Below are 16,581 nucleotides of genomic sequence, written 5' to 3' on the forward strand. Positions count from 1 at the left end.
CGCCGCAAGTTGCACCCCGCCAAGAGCATCTTGCCATCACCTCTGCGGTCCTGGTATCCAGCCAGATGACTACTTTAGAGCTTTACACATTATACAACTTTCAACAATCTTTAAACTTAGTCATTTCCAACAACATTGATAAATCTTGCTGAGTCTATTTTTTTTTTTTTTAACCCAAATACATAACGGATTTATAACTTTGATTAATAATCAACCAACAAAATTTAAGGGACACTACTGGCAGACAACACTACCTCACACCTCTCTGTATTTTTTTTTAAAACCCCTCTTTGTAACTCAATTTAATTTCAATTATCTTTAGTTGTTTATAAACTATATCAATAAATCCTGAAATCAGTCACGTGAATTCTGGACACAAAAATAAATCCACATACTATATTTTAAAATCATACGATTTTAAGTATGGCCACCGATGATGCACTTAATTTCAATTATTTCCGCAATGATTACATTTGCAGTCAGTATAGACTACGAACTCTCATCTGAGCAAATAATGCCAAAAATGTTAGAATAATAGTACGCCAACCAATGTTTCCAATTCATATGAAGGCTACTTGGACTCCACAAGACACATAGTTCTACCAATATACTGCACCAACATAAGGGTCTCCATTAATTAATTAATTATTAGTATTGAAACATATCCACAAGAGCTTACACCTGTCAACTAAATAACGATTACAGGCTCACTTGTAATAGCACTAAAAGACGTTCGTTGTAATTTCTGAAAATCGTAATTTCACGAAAAAGTACTTGAAGTTAAAGAATCGGTTTCCCAATTTGAGAAAATCGAGACACAAATTTTTAAAAATAAGACGCCAATTCAATAAATGGTCTTACGCCTAATTACACCGATTGAAAGGACAAATTTTTAACGTAAGAATTTTCTAGGAATTGGGTCTGATTTCTCTACCGCGTAGCTCATAGCCCAGACACTGCGTAGTAGGTTCGAGAAACCCATATTTGGCAACGTTAAATGAAAACCCTGGTACAGTCAACATATAATACAATTTTCAGTCCTCGGGAAGCCTAATCTTCCGAGCCTGCCATGACCAACACGTCATCCATGCAAACCATCGCAAACAATTATGCTAAACCCCAAATGCTTTAACAATTTCATCATAAATATAGGAGACGCATTCTTCAGTTCAAGCTGCACTGCTAAAGATTCATATTGACCCTCCGTGGTCACAAACGCTGTTCTTTCTATCGAATCTGAAATCAATGGCAAGGGACATCTATCAGATACTATATTTGTGTGTAGTTCTTTATAATCAATGCACAATCTCTCACTACCATCCTTTTTTTTTTTTTATTTATTTTTTTTTTGTAACCATTAACATTGGGCAAGCGAAAGGAGAACAACTAGGTCTTATTAATTTTGCTTCCAACATTTGCTGAATTTTCTCCCTTACTATTAGCTTCTCGTTCTCACTAAAGCGATACATCGTCTCTGAACCGTTTTATTTATGTTTTATTTATTTACAGTTTGAGTTCTATAAATATCGAATTTGTTACTTTGTGAAGTAACTCCAAAACCACGTTGAAAAATATCTTGTCCAATTATCATGTCATATTTAAGGCAATTTTCATCAACTACGTGAAACAACAATTCAAATTTAAATCCTGAAATTTGTACAGTGGACAGAATTTGCTTATTGCTTTTGACAACATTGTCACCTATGCCTCTCAACACTACCAGATTATGGAATCTCTTTCCGGCAAGGTTCTCGCTTATGCTTTCTTTCACCAACGAGCATTCGGAACCCGAATCGAAGAAAAATGGAAACCGCTCACCAGATTGTATTGCAGTTTCCTTAGGCTGAAGTACCGCACTCATGTCCACTCTCTTCTCGATGTTTATATTCGCTGTTGCTGTCCCCTTAGTACACACTGATGCAATGTGACCAATGTTGCCACACCTATAACATCTAACGGCTTGTCTGCTGTTGCTAAGGGCTGTTCTCGTCTCATTTCTTTCCTCTGCTTTTCTCTTGCGGCACTCCATTGCTTTGTGTCCAAGTTTTCCACAACTATGGCATTTTATCGGCGTTTGCGTCTTGAACCTCTTCTTTTCCGGGCCTTGCTCCATTCCAGAGTATTCAGATTTTTTTGCGAACGTATGAGCTTTCAGTTGTTGTTGTAGCTCCGCACGTGTTTTTAGATTTGTTGTAAACACTAATCTCTGCAGTCTGGAATCAATTTGGGATGTATGAGCTAGGACCAACAATACAGCAATTTCTTCGTGCGTCATTCCTTTCCACTTGGTCAAGAGTGATGTAACCAACCGGCTGGAGTACACGGAGAGGCATTCTTCAGGATTTGGGCTTCCCTTCAGCATGTCTAGCAACAATGCTGCAGGCGTCTCGTTGCCTTCGTAGCGTTCCATGAACAATTCCTTAAATTGTGTCCAGCTCATCCCAGGGTAGCAAATTTGCGACAGCCACTGCGATGCGCTACCGTGAAGCGACTTGCTGAGCGTCATTACCAAGGATGCACCTTCTTGCGGATGTTCACATAAAATCAGGTTCGCCGTTTTGCACCATGCTGCTGCGTCTGCGTCGGCAGCTTCAGGGTCGAAAGATGGTAGCACTGCAGAAACGGCACGTGCGCCAGGCGTCGACGTGGACTGTGCAGCTTTCAAAAGTTCTGCAATCACTTTGCTTTGCGCTTCCAGAAGTGTGCGCCAGCCATTATCCGGGTTGTCTTGTAGGGGTGGTGATCCCACTTCTGATGTCGGGGATGGGGGGTCAATGTTATCGGCCATGGTAGTTTCCTTTTCTTTTCTAAGCGCAGTGAGTCGCAATGACTAAATAGTTCGTCCGCTTTCCTTCACAGTCTCGCTCGAACTGACTTGCACTTTTTCCTTTCTCTACTTTCTCGTCCTTCTCTACTCGTCATTGCGCCACACTCGGTAGGGAATACTCTCTTCATTCCCACCACGCTCTTTCTTAATAAGTTCTCTTCCTTTTCTCTCGTTACTTATTTTACTCTTCATTTATTTCTATATTCGATACACTTAGAGTCTTACAAATAGTAATTACATCTAACATTTCAAAGTAATCTCCGACACATATATATTCAAATGCGATTTTCTCTGCGCGATTCCAATTTGTTAATGTCAATGTCACGCGCTCAAAACTCACACAAAAAGTTCAAACAAACAAACGGCAACCTGATGCGCAAAATGAATAAAAAACACACACTAAGAAAGAAGGAGAACAAATCTTCTGAGAACCTTGACCAAGAATTACAAATTGTCTTCGACTCCAACTCCGTTAAAAGACGCGGCGGCAGTGCTCAACCTTTGCGGTTCACCGTGCTCAGCAATTGTTACTTAATACGAGCTTTAATTTAAAAAGAATTATAATCGATATGGTTTGCCTTCTAAAAAGGATGTTTTTGTCTCTTCTTAGGGCTCATGAAGATTCAAAATATTTCTTTTGCCAAACAACTTCCGCCCCTTTTAATTTCAAATACCTTGGTTTGCTTCCCCAGCAATAGGAATGAAAACCCGGCTTAGGATTAGAGAAGAGTCGACGAGCCAAGGCAAACACCGAAGCACTGCGCGCTGTGCGTTTCTTTTGAAAATTTGAATAAATCCAGACAGCGAAACAATTTGTAATTCTGACTAAAATGCTGAGTGCTTTTGGCCGTTTATAAAATGGCAAAAAGTCAAGGCATTTTGAGCAAGGAGCTAGATACAAAACAATTTAAGTGTTTTCGAAAAAAAAAAAACAAAAATCAACAAACTCATATATGCAGCTATATATATATAAATATATAAAATAATAAAAACCATTAATTTATTTCTTACTATATAATTATTGTTGTACTAAGTCAGTGAGAAAAGAAAACAAAAAACATGAAAAAACTTCACACGAAAAAAAAACTAAAACAAAATGCATATTTATTAAAAAATAAGCAAAGGTTGTGCAAAAACAAAAAAAGAAACACATTTAAAAGCAACATTATTATTGTAAAAATTAACTAAATGCGGGCAATTGTTAGTAAATGTGCAAAATTCAGTCGAAAAAGTGGAAACCAACCAACAAGAAAAGTAAACCAACAGCTGGAGATAACTTGATAACTTGCAGAAAAAGGAAGAACGGAAACGGAAACAAAACACTCAACAACAAGAAGTACAAAATGTTAAATATGTATCTATATAATTTACAATTACGTTTTATATTATTATTTAACTTAAACGCTTACTCAACGGAAAATAGCTAACTATTATTACGATCGTCCTCACACACGAACAAGCAGAACAGAAACAAAAAAACAAATAAAACTAGCTCAATGGCAGAATTATTACTTTAGATAAATAATAACATTCACTATTTGCAACTTCCTTTTCCCCATATTATTTCAAATCGAAGTAAACACAAATGGATTCCCATTTAAAATAGCCACATATACTCATGTTAAATGAAAAAGCGAAAGGTTATGGTGTCATTGAAGAAACGGATGATAATGACAAAAAATAGTAATATAAATGATATATTTATTCATATAAATGTATTTGAAAATGTGAACAAAAAAACAAAAGGAAATACCAACAATAAAACACAATTTAATAAACCATGTGAAATGCTCAGGTGTGTATTAAATACTTTTGGAAATTCTGGCCAAAATTGGCAGAGACAACCTGATGCTCATCAGGTTCCAGGATCCAGAAGTTTCTGCTCACCTTTAGGGCTTTGATGGACTTCCTATTTTTGCAGGTCAGCTACTTGATTTACCTGGTCAATTCCGGCAACATTTAGCCTTACTTTGGACTTACCTATATTATTTACTATTATAAATCTTCTGGATTTTCAGGACAGAGCCTTCGATCACTGCTCCAAAATGGAGGTGGATTCCAAGAGGACGCATGTTGTAGTTACAAAAGACAAAACTGCATCGTTATTAAGCTTGTAATAAACCACTTTCTGATTGCAGGAAGAAAGTTGGAAAAGCTTCAAGAAAATAATCATAAAATGATATGCACGATATTGGTATGGAAAATTGTATATATTAAATTATTTTCGTAATTAAATAAAATCCACTGAGGTAAAAATTAACTTATATAATATACTAAAATATTATGACATTTGGTAAAACAAAATTGTAATAACATTCATTCACATTTTATTGTAATTTAAGGATCATATTCGTTAATTTCGACTTCGATAGGTAACACAGGTCGGTGTAAATAGACTATTACATAAATGCGTACGACACACTTTTTACAGTGGCGACCCCTGGTGACGCTATCCTAAAACAGTCCCAGTAAGGTAGGAAACTTAGCTAAGATTTTGCCTCTGCTAAGTGACCGTTATTTGTATTATTTAATATAATTTAAATTATCGAGAATATGTGTTAAATAAATAAAAAATATTTATTTTAAAATATGTGCGTAGGAAACGTATTTTCATAAAATAAATCTAAACTAAGCATGAGTTAAAAATGTTAAAAAAAATTACTAACGATGAAAAGACAAAAAAAATTTTAATTTTCATTTATAATAAATTATTTTTTTAAAAGATAATAATTTCACCTGTTTCTAAGATGTTTTTAAATTTACAAAATTTTCATTCTTACTTTTTCAACATGCGGAACCTTTATAAACAACAATGTGATTCCCCAACACTTTATAACTTGGACTCCGATTGGGTTCTACCAAAAATAAGTACCATAAACTCAATCGATTTCACCAGCTTGCGAATGCTATGGGACTCCCACAATTGGCCGAAATTCTTAGCCGTAGATTTGACAATTTTTTCGCGTTTTATTGGCCAGGCCGTGAACGTTCGAAAATGCGCAAAGATAAGCAGAAAGTTGCAAGAAAGAAAGATGAAGAACTGACCAGCTCCCCACCCCCAAGAAGACAAGCAAATTCTGGGAGAATCAAGCCAAAACCCGCAGCAAATGGCCGATTTGTGGCCTTTAATGCGGTGGTGTGTTTACTCAGCTCTTCCGATTGCGGACAGACCCGTTTGATAAGATATGGCAATCGCGGCCGATAACGCAGACATATTTCAAATACGCTGACGAATGCAAAATGGAAACAGAAACAGGTGAGGATACTCGGGAATGACGAATTACAGCGAAATTCAACGTTTGGTAAAGTTGGGTCGGGAAAGTCTAAAGTCTTCCCAGTTAGTCAGGAAAATATTTATATTGTTTCGGTTTTGATTCTTAAGCTAGTCTGCCAGACTGTTTGGTTGTGGGGGAATTTTTCCCGCATTCCTTTTCTTTTTTTTTTTTTTTTGCTTGGAAGCACAATGATGCACCGAAAGAAATTAAAATGATGTATGGTGTTAAAAATTTTATTATTAAGTAGACTTATACGTATTATTATATTATGGTGATTAACTATTGTATTAATAAATATTGATCATTTAAAAATTTGAAAATAAAAATAGATATAATGGCTATATGATACATATCAGGAATAAAAAAAAAAGAAGTTGTGGTTTTTTTTTAAATCTTCGCTTAATAATTCCTCATAAAGAGTTTATAATATACCAACAATATTTTCTGTTTGTTTGAATGTGTACCCCTATTTTTCTGAAGGCATTTGGGGGTATTTGGAGGGCATTTCGTGTGCATTTCGGGCGGATTTCTGGCGTATTTGGGGGCTACTTGTTGTGATCTTAAAATTATATATAATAAAATGTTTCATTATTATTTTATCAATATTTATTTTAATTTAGAAATCTTGTGACAAAGTAAAAGAAATCTATTTGTGCCAGTGTAGCTCATACTAATTAAGAATTTATGCCGCCTGCAGTTGCACTCCACAAATAAAGAAACTCAGCCGACGCGTCGGTCTAGGAGGCGGAGGGGAGCGCCTGGCGGAATTATGACAATAATTTGCTGTGGAAAATGCGACACAGAACGGAACCGCTAAGCTCGCGAGAGCAATCTAAATATTAAAAAAAAGGCGAGCACATAAAAAAATTATATCTAATACGACGGGCAAACGGTTAAAACCTGGCGGCAGCTAGAGAGTCAGCGAGAGAGGGAAAAGTAAATATGTGCACAGCGAGAGCCGTGAGATCGCGAGAGCCGATAATTCTCGCACCTGCTGCATTGCGAATGCCGCCATTCAGTGCGAATTCAAATGCGCAGGTGAGCGAACGTACCGCTACGCGTTCTCTCTCTCCTTCTTTCGCTCTTCTTCTCTCGCCGATCGTTGCCAATAACGGTCTACAGTCGACATTGCGTATACGCCGCGTGGGCCACGCTCGAACCCGCGACCTTAAGCCAGCGAATAATAACGATCTAAAAAAGCAGGCAACAATGTAAGTGCCAAAATTGGCAAGTGAATATCTGGAAGGCCAGGCAGTGAAGCGAGACTTAAACCGAAAAGAGTATCTTGCCCTGCACGCGCTTACAAAACTGTCTCATTAACACGTGCCCACAAATTATCAACAGTGCGAAAAACCAGAAATCAAATTTAAACAATAATTAAACAAATAAACAGAGAAAAAGTGTAATTTTTGTTAGCTAAATCAATATTTTTTAGTTTATTATTAATATTATTATAATTTGACAAACTAAAAAAGGAGAGGTGACAATTTTAAATTTTGGTTCAAAAATTACTTGAAATTTACCATTCAAACTTTAAGTTAAATCAAAAACTTCAACAGCTTAAACTTTAGGAAAATCTGTTTTTCTATATACTCTCACCAACTTCTTATTTTGAGAATAAAGTAAATAAATACATTTTCCACGAATCACTCCATTTAAAGTCAAATCTGTTTTCAAATATTCACTATAAGTATGTACTCACGGCACAGACTTTAGTATCGTTCTCGTACAAAGCCGTGTCAGTAACGAGCGTTTTTCCCCACTTTTTAGCCATTATTCCGTTTGCTTTATTCAGCCCATTTGTATCTCTGTAATCGGCTGACTAAACAGTAACACAGCCAGGTATAGATATAGATATACACGCACATATAGAGCCCCGTATTTTGTTAGCTGACTTGGCGTATCATCAAAATTGGTATACAAAATATAGTTCCAAGGCTCCCATCTATCTATTTGGCTTTATTCTCTATCAAATCGATTTGATAAACATCATTTAGATAGGAAACACAAAACCCACACAGAAAAAACTCCCCGATTCACGATTACTGGACTTTATTGGTGTGCTCCGGAAATACCAAGAAGTGGCTTTAAAACCCATTCAAATATGAGAGTGCGATAAACAAGGGGAACGACATAAAGATAATAAGCTAAAAAAAAAGAGAATGCACCCGTGAAAGTACTCAGTGAGTCCCAGCTTTATATATATTCCCGATTAGTACCAAATCAATATAACATTTTTGCCTAACACACAACGGAACCTGCATGTGACGACGCTAAACGGCCAATTAAGCGGCCATAATCAGTTGCCAGTCTGGCTATAAATAAAGCTTGATAAATCCCCCTTTGCTGGGAGTTCTATAAGCACAATAAATCCATAATAATTTCTTAAACTTAGAGGTACTTGTGACCTAGGCCTTGGTGTAAAATTAAAAATAAAAGTCGTCCTCAATGAATCATTTATCTTAAATAGGTACTTTTTTTTTTAGTTTGTGTGAAAGAACAGCCCGTGCAGCTACAATGTTTGATTGTTCCAATAAACTTGTATAACCCGTACAGAAATATGGAACCCTCGATAAGATTATGCTCAAATAGAGGGAGAGAGCACCCATTAGGGTTTACCTGAACTTATCTAACTGGGTCATAAATAAGCCACAATGACTGCAATTATTGGCTGCCATTTAATGATCATAAAGTTGGCTTAAATTCAGGACAAAGGAGATTTCCAATAGATTTGTAGATTTAAGAGAAATCCGAACTCAGAACGAGTTCAACTGGTAAGGTCAGGAATTATAGTTTCAGTTGAAAAGACAATGACAGGGTTCGCGTCTCACCTAAAGCTAATTAAAAAACAAAGATATAAACCTTTGATTCAAAGATCTTTCAGTACCAAAGACACATTCAAATGCCGTCAGGCGGCAATTCCGGAATTGAAATGTTGCATTTCAGCGACTTTTGCCACTTTCTTTTGTTCAAGGGAACTTCGTACTTCCTCCTATCGAGCGAGCTGGCAAGCCGTTCACTCTTTATTTGCTTTTTTGTCGTGCCTCATTTGCGGTTTGCGAGCGCTTTGTACTTGTTTTTTGCTCAAATAAAACACAGTAGGAACAACAAAAGCAACGTCACACATAATTAACTATCACAGAATGTGTGACTATGCATATAAAACCATAGCCGGCTCTCTGTCGCACTTCAAGCGATCTTCATCGCGAACCTCCGACAATTTGACGTCATTTGTCATAAAAATAAACTCTTCTGCTGTCTTTTGGTTAAATTCTAAGCAAATATTTAAGCATCTGCATAGGGGATTATAATTTAGAATAAAGTATATAATGCTTTATAATTATATAAGGCTCTCAAGGGAAAATAAATTTAAAAATTGTGGAGTATTAGCTAAAATTACAGTAAATTGTAATTATTCTAAGCTCATTATTATTTTTATAAATAATTATAAAATGTTCTCTGATATAATATTCAATATATACTACCTAACACCTAAATTAACTCTAAGATTAACTAAATTACAAGGTCAATTTTTGGATTTCCTAGTTCGTTAATGATTTAATTCCCTTCCCACAATTTGCATTCGCTTTCTGTCGACCACTTCCTCCGAAACATGTCTAATTAGCTCCTCATAATCGACTTTAATACTTTATTTATAATACTTTTGACGATAAATCGCCTTAATTACAAATTTTTCTGTTTTTGCAGCGCAATAAAGCGACGAAATAAGAATCAAAAGGCAAGGGAAAAAAGCGCAACAGTTGACGCCAACACACAGAGAGATACGAATACGTGTTTCCACACACAAAACCCCACAAAAAAGCTTAAAACAAAATAAATAAATATAAGATAAACATTTTATATACCGCACTTGCTTGACAAAATAACAAAAAAAAAAAAAAAACAGAAAAAGTAAAACCAAATAGCTGGCCATAAATGTTTAATTCGGGGGAGAACTGAGAACCGAATTTCGCTCAGTGAGATAATGAGCAAGTGAGTTTGCAGACGGAGACAGGCCCCAGAGAGACAGAGAGAGACCCCCGGAGTGGTGTAACGATAAGTCTTATCAACGGCGGAGACAGACCAAAATGGCCGACGAAGATCTGAGTCCGCTGCCCTTCCGTCGGGAACGCAATCTCAGCAACAGAAACTTCAACAAACGCAACTCGCGCCGCCGGATCAGCCAGCAGGCGGCGGAGCAGGAGCGGCATAGCAGCACGCTCGTTAGTAGCCAACCGGAGTCCGTCGACGCCGCACGGAGTGATAGTGTCGCCAGCAGCAGTTCCAGCTCGCTACACATTTCGTACTCCGTCAATTCCGACACGGTGAGCGCCTTCAATCGCCGCTCTCTGCTCAAGATGCGCGCGGCGTCGGAGAACGGGGCTGGTGTGGATGCCACTATCCCCTCGGAGGAGCCCCCAATGTCACCACAAACGCCCGATCCCGCCTGGCTGGACGTGCGGCAAAAGGTGCATCGCTTCGAGAACTTCAAGACCAACATATGTTTCCTGAAGCAGGAACGGAACAGTCTCAAATTGTTGGAGAACCGTCGTCATCCCTCCTTCGAGGATCATGGCACACCGCCACCCACGCCGCCGCGTGGCATACGTCGCCTTGGCCTAAGCAGCAGCCGCAGCAGCTCCATACCCAGCATTCCCGCCACCAGCATCGATGAGGTGCGTTCCGAGGATGAAGTGGACCAGATCTCTGACTTTGAAACGGATCCACATGCGGTCGAGGGCGGAGAATATGTGCTGGATGGCACCACCTCGGAGGTGCTGCCGCCGAGTGAGGAGATCGAGGAGTCCAAGCAGCAGCAGGTCCAACGTTCCATTAGTGCAGATCAGTCCAAGGGAGGACCGCTGAAAATGCGCAACGATTTTCCAAGGTGAGTGTGTTTTATTACTGATAAGTCTTATCGGAGTGGGCGGGCTACGAGAACTTGAGTTTACTTACGAAAGTTCAGGTGCAGCGGTGGTTTCGATTTCCATTATCTGGTTTTCTGGGTTTTCGTGGAAATATGTACTTCAATAAAGGTGCGCCTGGAAAAGTGACCATCTAAGTTTCTTAAAATATTAAAAAGAAACCTATTTATAGGATGCGTGTGCGATATGGAATACAATAAAATCAAATGAATACTAAATTAATACTTAAAGAAAGCTTAATGAGTACTCTTTGAAAATTAAATAAATTTAAAAATGAGTGCTAAATAAGTACTAAATAAATATTAAATGATAACAAAATGAATATCAAATGAATTCCAAATGAATACTTGATGGCTTTTCAATAAATACAGAGAGAATACTAAATGAATACCTAATGAATGATAAATAAATACTTAAAAAATACTTAATAAATAACAAAAGGACACTAAATCAACAAATATTTAGTTTCTATAATAAAATATATCTAATAATGTTGTTTACAATTCAAAGCAAGTAATAATTAATCAAACCACAAAATATATTAAAAAATAAATGTACATTTCCTGTAAAGTTGATATGAAAAGGCACCCTATATCACAGATAAATCTGCATCCCTATTTATTTAAATGATGAATCACATTTTTAGAGGGCTGTAATTACAAAAATAATAGTTCTCTCTCAAGCTGCTTCAATAGATAAATCTTGTTTATTTAGGTTTTTTTCTACTTTTTTCTATTTTGCATTCAAATAGCAGACTTTACCTGGCAAGGGCTGTAAAATCTATATAGACTATATATATGATATTACAATAGATTAGAGCCAGCCTTGTTGTTCAATGTGGAGTAACTAGATTTCGCGGTCGCTGAGATTCCTTTTCGGTGTCAAAATCAAATTATGCGAGCCTGGCCATAAAACAAACTACACTCGCACTGTCGAAACTTAATTGGCAAAGTGTTAATTGAGTTTTGGAGCACTTTGCGCCAACAGGTTTGTGAGTGGAAATCCTAAAAAATAAACAAAAAATCCGAGACAGAGCAGGCAAGCAGTGTGAAGTCTAAGCTGGCGGGAAACTAAATATGACTAAAATCGTAAAATGTGCCTCTGGAAATCAGGTTTTGCCTTGAAGCAGTTCCAGTTCCATCCTCGACTATGGATGGCCACGAAAAAGACCAGGAGGAAAAAAAGAAGCTATTTTCGCCTCCGCATAGCCGCAGAGCTTCTCAGCAACGCCAAGTGTCCGATGAGGCGTTGGTGGAACGGGAGGAGCGTGTGTGGGTGGAGGTGGAGCCCCCACGCAGGTGGAGCACTCACCCTACAGCAAAATCCGTATCCGTATCCGCGGGAACTAGCACCAGGGATGATGCTTTGCCGCCTCGGAGGAAGAAAAAAAAGGCGATTCCGCCTGTGCCTCGTATTAGACGCTCTCGCGAGGACGTTTCCCAGCCGGAATTTTCTAGTGTGGATACTCTGGCAACTGGGGGACACTCGCAGAGCTCCCTTTCATCTCTCAGTAGTGCAAGTGCACCCCCCAAGCATCAGCGTTCAAAATCACTTTCGCCACGATCTCATAGCTCGTTGTACCACGGAGATAGAGATACGGAGAAGTACCCCCACGATATCCAGATCAGGCAGGTGGATTACGACTCCGAGAGGGTTTCACATTCGCCACGGTCTCATAGCTCGTCGTACCCCGGAGATGGAGATACGGGAAAGTACCCCCACGATATCCAGATCAGGCAGCTGGATTACGACACGGAGGAGGTCCTAAAACGAGGAGACCCTTCCGGGACACCGGATCTATCCGAAGTCTCATACAAAGCGCAGGAATCCACGGAGTCGTTCAGAAGGAATTACCACGAAAGCTGCACTGCTGGGGTCTGTAGTACTTCTCGCTTTCCATATTGTTCTCCATGGCCAACCTTGCAAAGTATTCTTTCAGCTCGCGGGCTTCGTGGTGACCGCTCTGGCCATGTGTCTAATGATCATGTTAGCCTGGGGCATCATCCTAAAGCTTGATTTAATTCTGCGCGTCATAGAGCAAGCGGGCCAATTATATGACATGGTGGTGCTCATTTTTAGGAAGGAATCAAATGTCACTTCGTCGCCTGACGAGTCCCCGAGATGAGGCCTTCGAGCTCGGACTCCTCTCTCTGACTCATGAACCATGCGAATATGAATGCCCTGATAGTATCTGGGCCGGTTTCCAGACGCTTAAAGGTTGACTTTGCCACTGACACGGCTCTTATCATTTTGTAGAGCCTCTTTCGAGGCTGACTCATCCGAAGAGCTCCCGCGGGGGTTTATCTAAGTAGTTATCACTGTTGTTATTATTGTTCTTGTCGGGGGGTGTTGTTATTTTCGTTAAGTCTCAGATAACGAGTATTTATTTTAATGGAAGTCCCCTTTTTCCTCCCTAGAAATTATCGCTCGACGCCGAGACGAAAGACTGAAATCATTGGCACCACAAACGAGCATGTCGTGGGCAAGTTTCACTCGGTTTACCAGCCCAGAGATGAGTGAGTATTAGTGTTTGACCAATAATAAGCATTATCTTAAAACCCCAATGCTAATTTCCAGAGAGGAGGAGGTGGAGATCGAACTGCGGGACAAGAGCGACAAGTGCGTGCATCCCATTCTGGAGGAGTTGATCAAGACGGAGGAGGCCTATGTGAAGAACCTGTACACGGGCATCGAGAACTATGGCAACATCTTCCAGCGAAAGGATCTGCCACTGGGTCTGCGCGGCAAGAAGTATGACTTGTTTGGAAATATCGAGCAGATCGCCGAGTTCCATCGCGATGAGTTCCTGCCCATGCTGCAACGCAATCGAAGGGATCTGAAGCGATTGTTCGATGAATTTCTGCAGTTCCTGGATGTGAGTTGATACTGAATAATGTTGTTATAATTCAGTTACTAATTTGATATCTCTGGACCCTTTAGCAAAACTGCTTCTACGGCTATGTAATCTTCACCATGAACAAGCAAAAGTCTCTAAAGCTATGCGATCTCTACAAAAATTACTTTACTGTGAGTTTGAATATAAATTTGAAGCTCAATAGCAACATGCTAAGTTTCACAATATTCCATTTTTTAGAGCATTCGCCTGGAACGCGATGACAAGTTGGGCATCAACAGCTTCTTGGTTCAACCTATTCAGCGCATGGCCCGTTATCCTTTGCTCCTCACGCAGTTTATCAATGTAAGAACAACTCAACAAGGGAACTTCTTCAATAAACTAATTAAAATCTTATAAAAACCTCTGCAGACCTTTTTCAAAAACCGCGATATAGTGATGAAGCCACTGATTGAATCATGCTGCCGACTGGAGAAGCGTCTGCGTTCCTTGCTGACCACCACCAATGAATCGGAGAACATCAACGACATAGTAGATTGTCATGAGGTAGGAGAATACTCTCTCACATTTTCTGGGAATTTTCTAACTGACTTTTGCTACTCTCCTCCAGTTCAATGTCTTCTATCAGGGAAAATTCCGCAAGGTAAACGAGTTCCAGGTGCTCGATCACAAGCTGAAGCGTAGCTACCGGGCCAAGGTCTTTATTTTTGACAAGTGCATCATCTACACGGAGATCAAGGGCAAGAGCCTGCTCTTCCATGGTCGTTATCCCTGCGAGCACATTGGCATTTCGGCCAAGACCAAGTCCTTTACGCTGTATTATGAGCGCAGGAAGCAGCAGGAGTGCGAATTCACCGCGGATCCCACACAGATCGCCCTTTGGCTGGACCTAATCCGGGACATGATCAACAATTTTGCCAACGAAGAGCGGGCCAAGCTGCAGGAGCGCTACTCCCGGGAGAACGATCATCTGCACCGAAAGGCTCCCAGTTTTTCGCTATATCGCGACTCGAATCGCTTCAGCTCAGACAGTGGCATTGGCAACATCTGGATAATGCCGAAACCGGACGAGGACACCATCAGCAATCGCACTACTTGGTATGCGGCCTCGTAGATCCTAATGAAAACACTCTAGAGAGATAGGATCTTTGCCAGACTACGGGAAATCCACAGTGATAACAAAAATGGGGTGATCCCGAATCCCCTGCCTCAGGGCCAAGAAGGCCGGGTCTATTCAATAATCGAAATCGTTTCAAATATATGCTCAACGCTTGTCGCGAACTGCAGCAAAATCCTTTCGATTTGAATGCTAAATCACCAAATATTCTTTGTATTCTAAGTTTAGTTACTCTAAGTGTACATATTCCTGTATTATTGTTGACTCAAACTGTAGCTCGTTGAAAGTTTCTCTTGTGCCGACCTTGTTAAGTTATTATGTTTTTCTGTATTTAATAATCATCAACTATTAATGAACTAAAATACATATTTAGAATAAAGCCAATTGTAGAGAAAATGTTATAAATAAAATGGTAAATGCTTTACAAATTATGTTTTAAGGGATCACAAGTAATAAAGAAATATCTAGAAAAGAATTTAATGCTCAATTGATGAAAATACCTTAAACCTCTGAATGATTCTACCTAAATATGTCTTTACTTGTATGATTTCCCACAGCTTTTCATTAAGAAAATATTTTTGAAAATTATTTTAGGTATATCTGCCACTTCCTTCCACTCTCTGCCAGCGAAATCACACGCTTCACAGACGTCAAAACAAATGAATCTATCATGGAAAGGTCGCACGCCATCGGTGTTGTCATGAGAGCCAGACGTGAGGCAGCTGTTGTGCGCCTCCATTCCTCCATGCCGACGTATACCTCATCACTCTTAATACTGTTAATGATACGACACGGAATACTCAAAGCAGCGAACAAGTTGTTTCGGTTCGGGGCGGCACTTGCAACCGCCTGTGACATCACTAAGAAAATGTATAAAAATAAACAAATGGCGCATATAAATAAATATAAGCAATTATTATTGTTTGCCTGCTTGCTGCTCATCAATAGCGCCCAGAAGTGCTCGATGTTTATTTATAATTCCCGCTGTTCTTTGTTGCCTCATCAGGGAATTCTTTTGATTTCAATTATACGTTCCTCCGACCGATTGTCTAAAAAATCAATTGTATAAATAATAAAGCCAATAAAATGTGAGCAATTTAACATGTGAAATTCGCAAGATGCAAATGACAATTGCTGGTTTTCCGGTGATCTCTATGAGATCATCACCACAAAAACTCGAAACAATTACTAAACGTTATATAAAACGGAAATACAAAAAAAATGTATGTTATATTATAGGGTTACATGGCAGAAAAATCGAGAATGTTTGATATACAATATTCGATAATATAGAAAATATTGAGCAAGGTATATTTTTAAGTATAATTAATTTAAATACAGATAATTTACGTTAGTTACATTTTTAGAAATTAGAGATTTTCGATCACAAATTAATTAATTAATTAAAATATATCCACAAATATCCACAATATCATCGAATTGCGCATAATCTAATTAATTTAAAAATAGAAATGAAAGAAAACAAAATGGGTGTTTTATTAATTTATAATTGTTGGGTGTTTTTATTAATTTTAAATTTTACTATGAAAATCTTTACAAAATATCCCGCAATTCGAGAAAAA

General features: G+C 38.7%; 2 protein-coding genes and 1 long non-coding RNA gene across 3 annotated transcripts; 2 read left to right on the top strand and 1 right to left on the bottom strand.

Annotated features, from left to right (window-relative positions):
- Positions 1 to 9,941: 9,941 nt before the first annotated feature.
- On the bottom strand, positions 9,942 to 11,382 carry LOC138928024 (uncharacterized). The gene is made up of 2 exons (XR_011444489.1): positions 11,059 to 11,382; positions 9,942 to 10,964 (listed from the first exon to the last, which is right to left on the bottom strand). It is a non-coding gene; the product is annotated as an uncharacterized lncRNA (long non-coding RNA).
- On the top strand, positions 10,191 to 15,429 carry LOC108078396 (kalirin). The gene is made up of 7 exons (XM_017172252.3): positions 10,191 to 10,990; positions 13,445 to 13,543; positions 13,605 to 13,902; positions 13,968 to 14,054; positions 14,122 to 14,226; positions 14,293 to 14,427; positions 14,492 to 15,429. Exons 1-7 carry the CDS (start codon positions 10,191 to 10,193, stop codon positions 14,993 to 14,995), a joined length of 2,028 nt encoding a protein of 675 aa, XP_017027741.1. The 3' UTR covers positions 14,996 to 15,429.
- LOC138928023 (uncharacterized) lies at positions 11,833 to 13,074 on the top strand. The gene is made up of 2 exons (XM_070284053.1): positions 11,833 to 12,902; positions 12,956 to 13,074. Exons 1-2 carry the CDS (start codon positions 12,177 to 12,179, stop codon positions 12,983 to 12,985), a joined length of 756 nt encoding a protein of 251 aa, XP_070140154.1. The 5' UTR covers positions 11,833 to 12,176; the 3' UTR covers positions 12,986 to 13,074.
- Positions 15,430 to 16,581: the final 1,152 nt, after the last annotated feature.

Source organism: Drosophila kikkawai, chromosome 2R (assembly GCF_030179895.1).
Source record: "Drosophila kikkawai strain 14028-0561.14 chromosome 2R, DkikHiC1v2, whole genome shotgun sequence".
Classification (NCBI taxonomy): Eukaryota; Metazoa; Arthropoda; class Insecta; order Diptera; family Drosophilidae; genus Drosophila; species Drosophila kikkawai.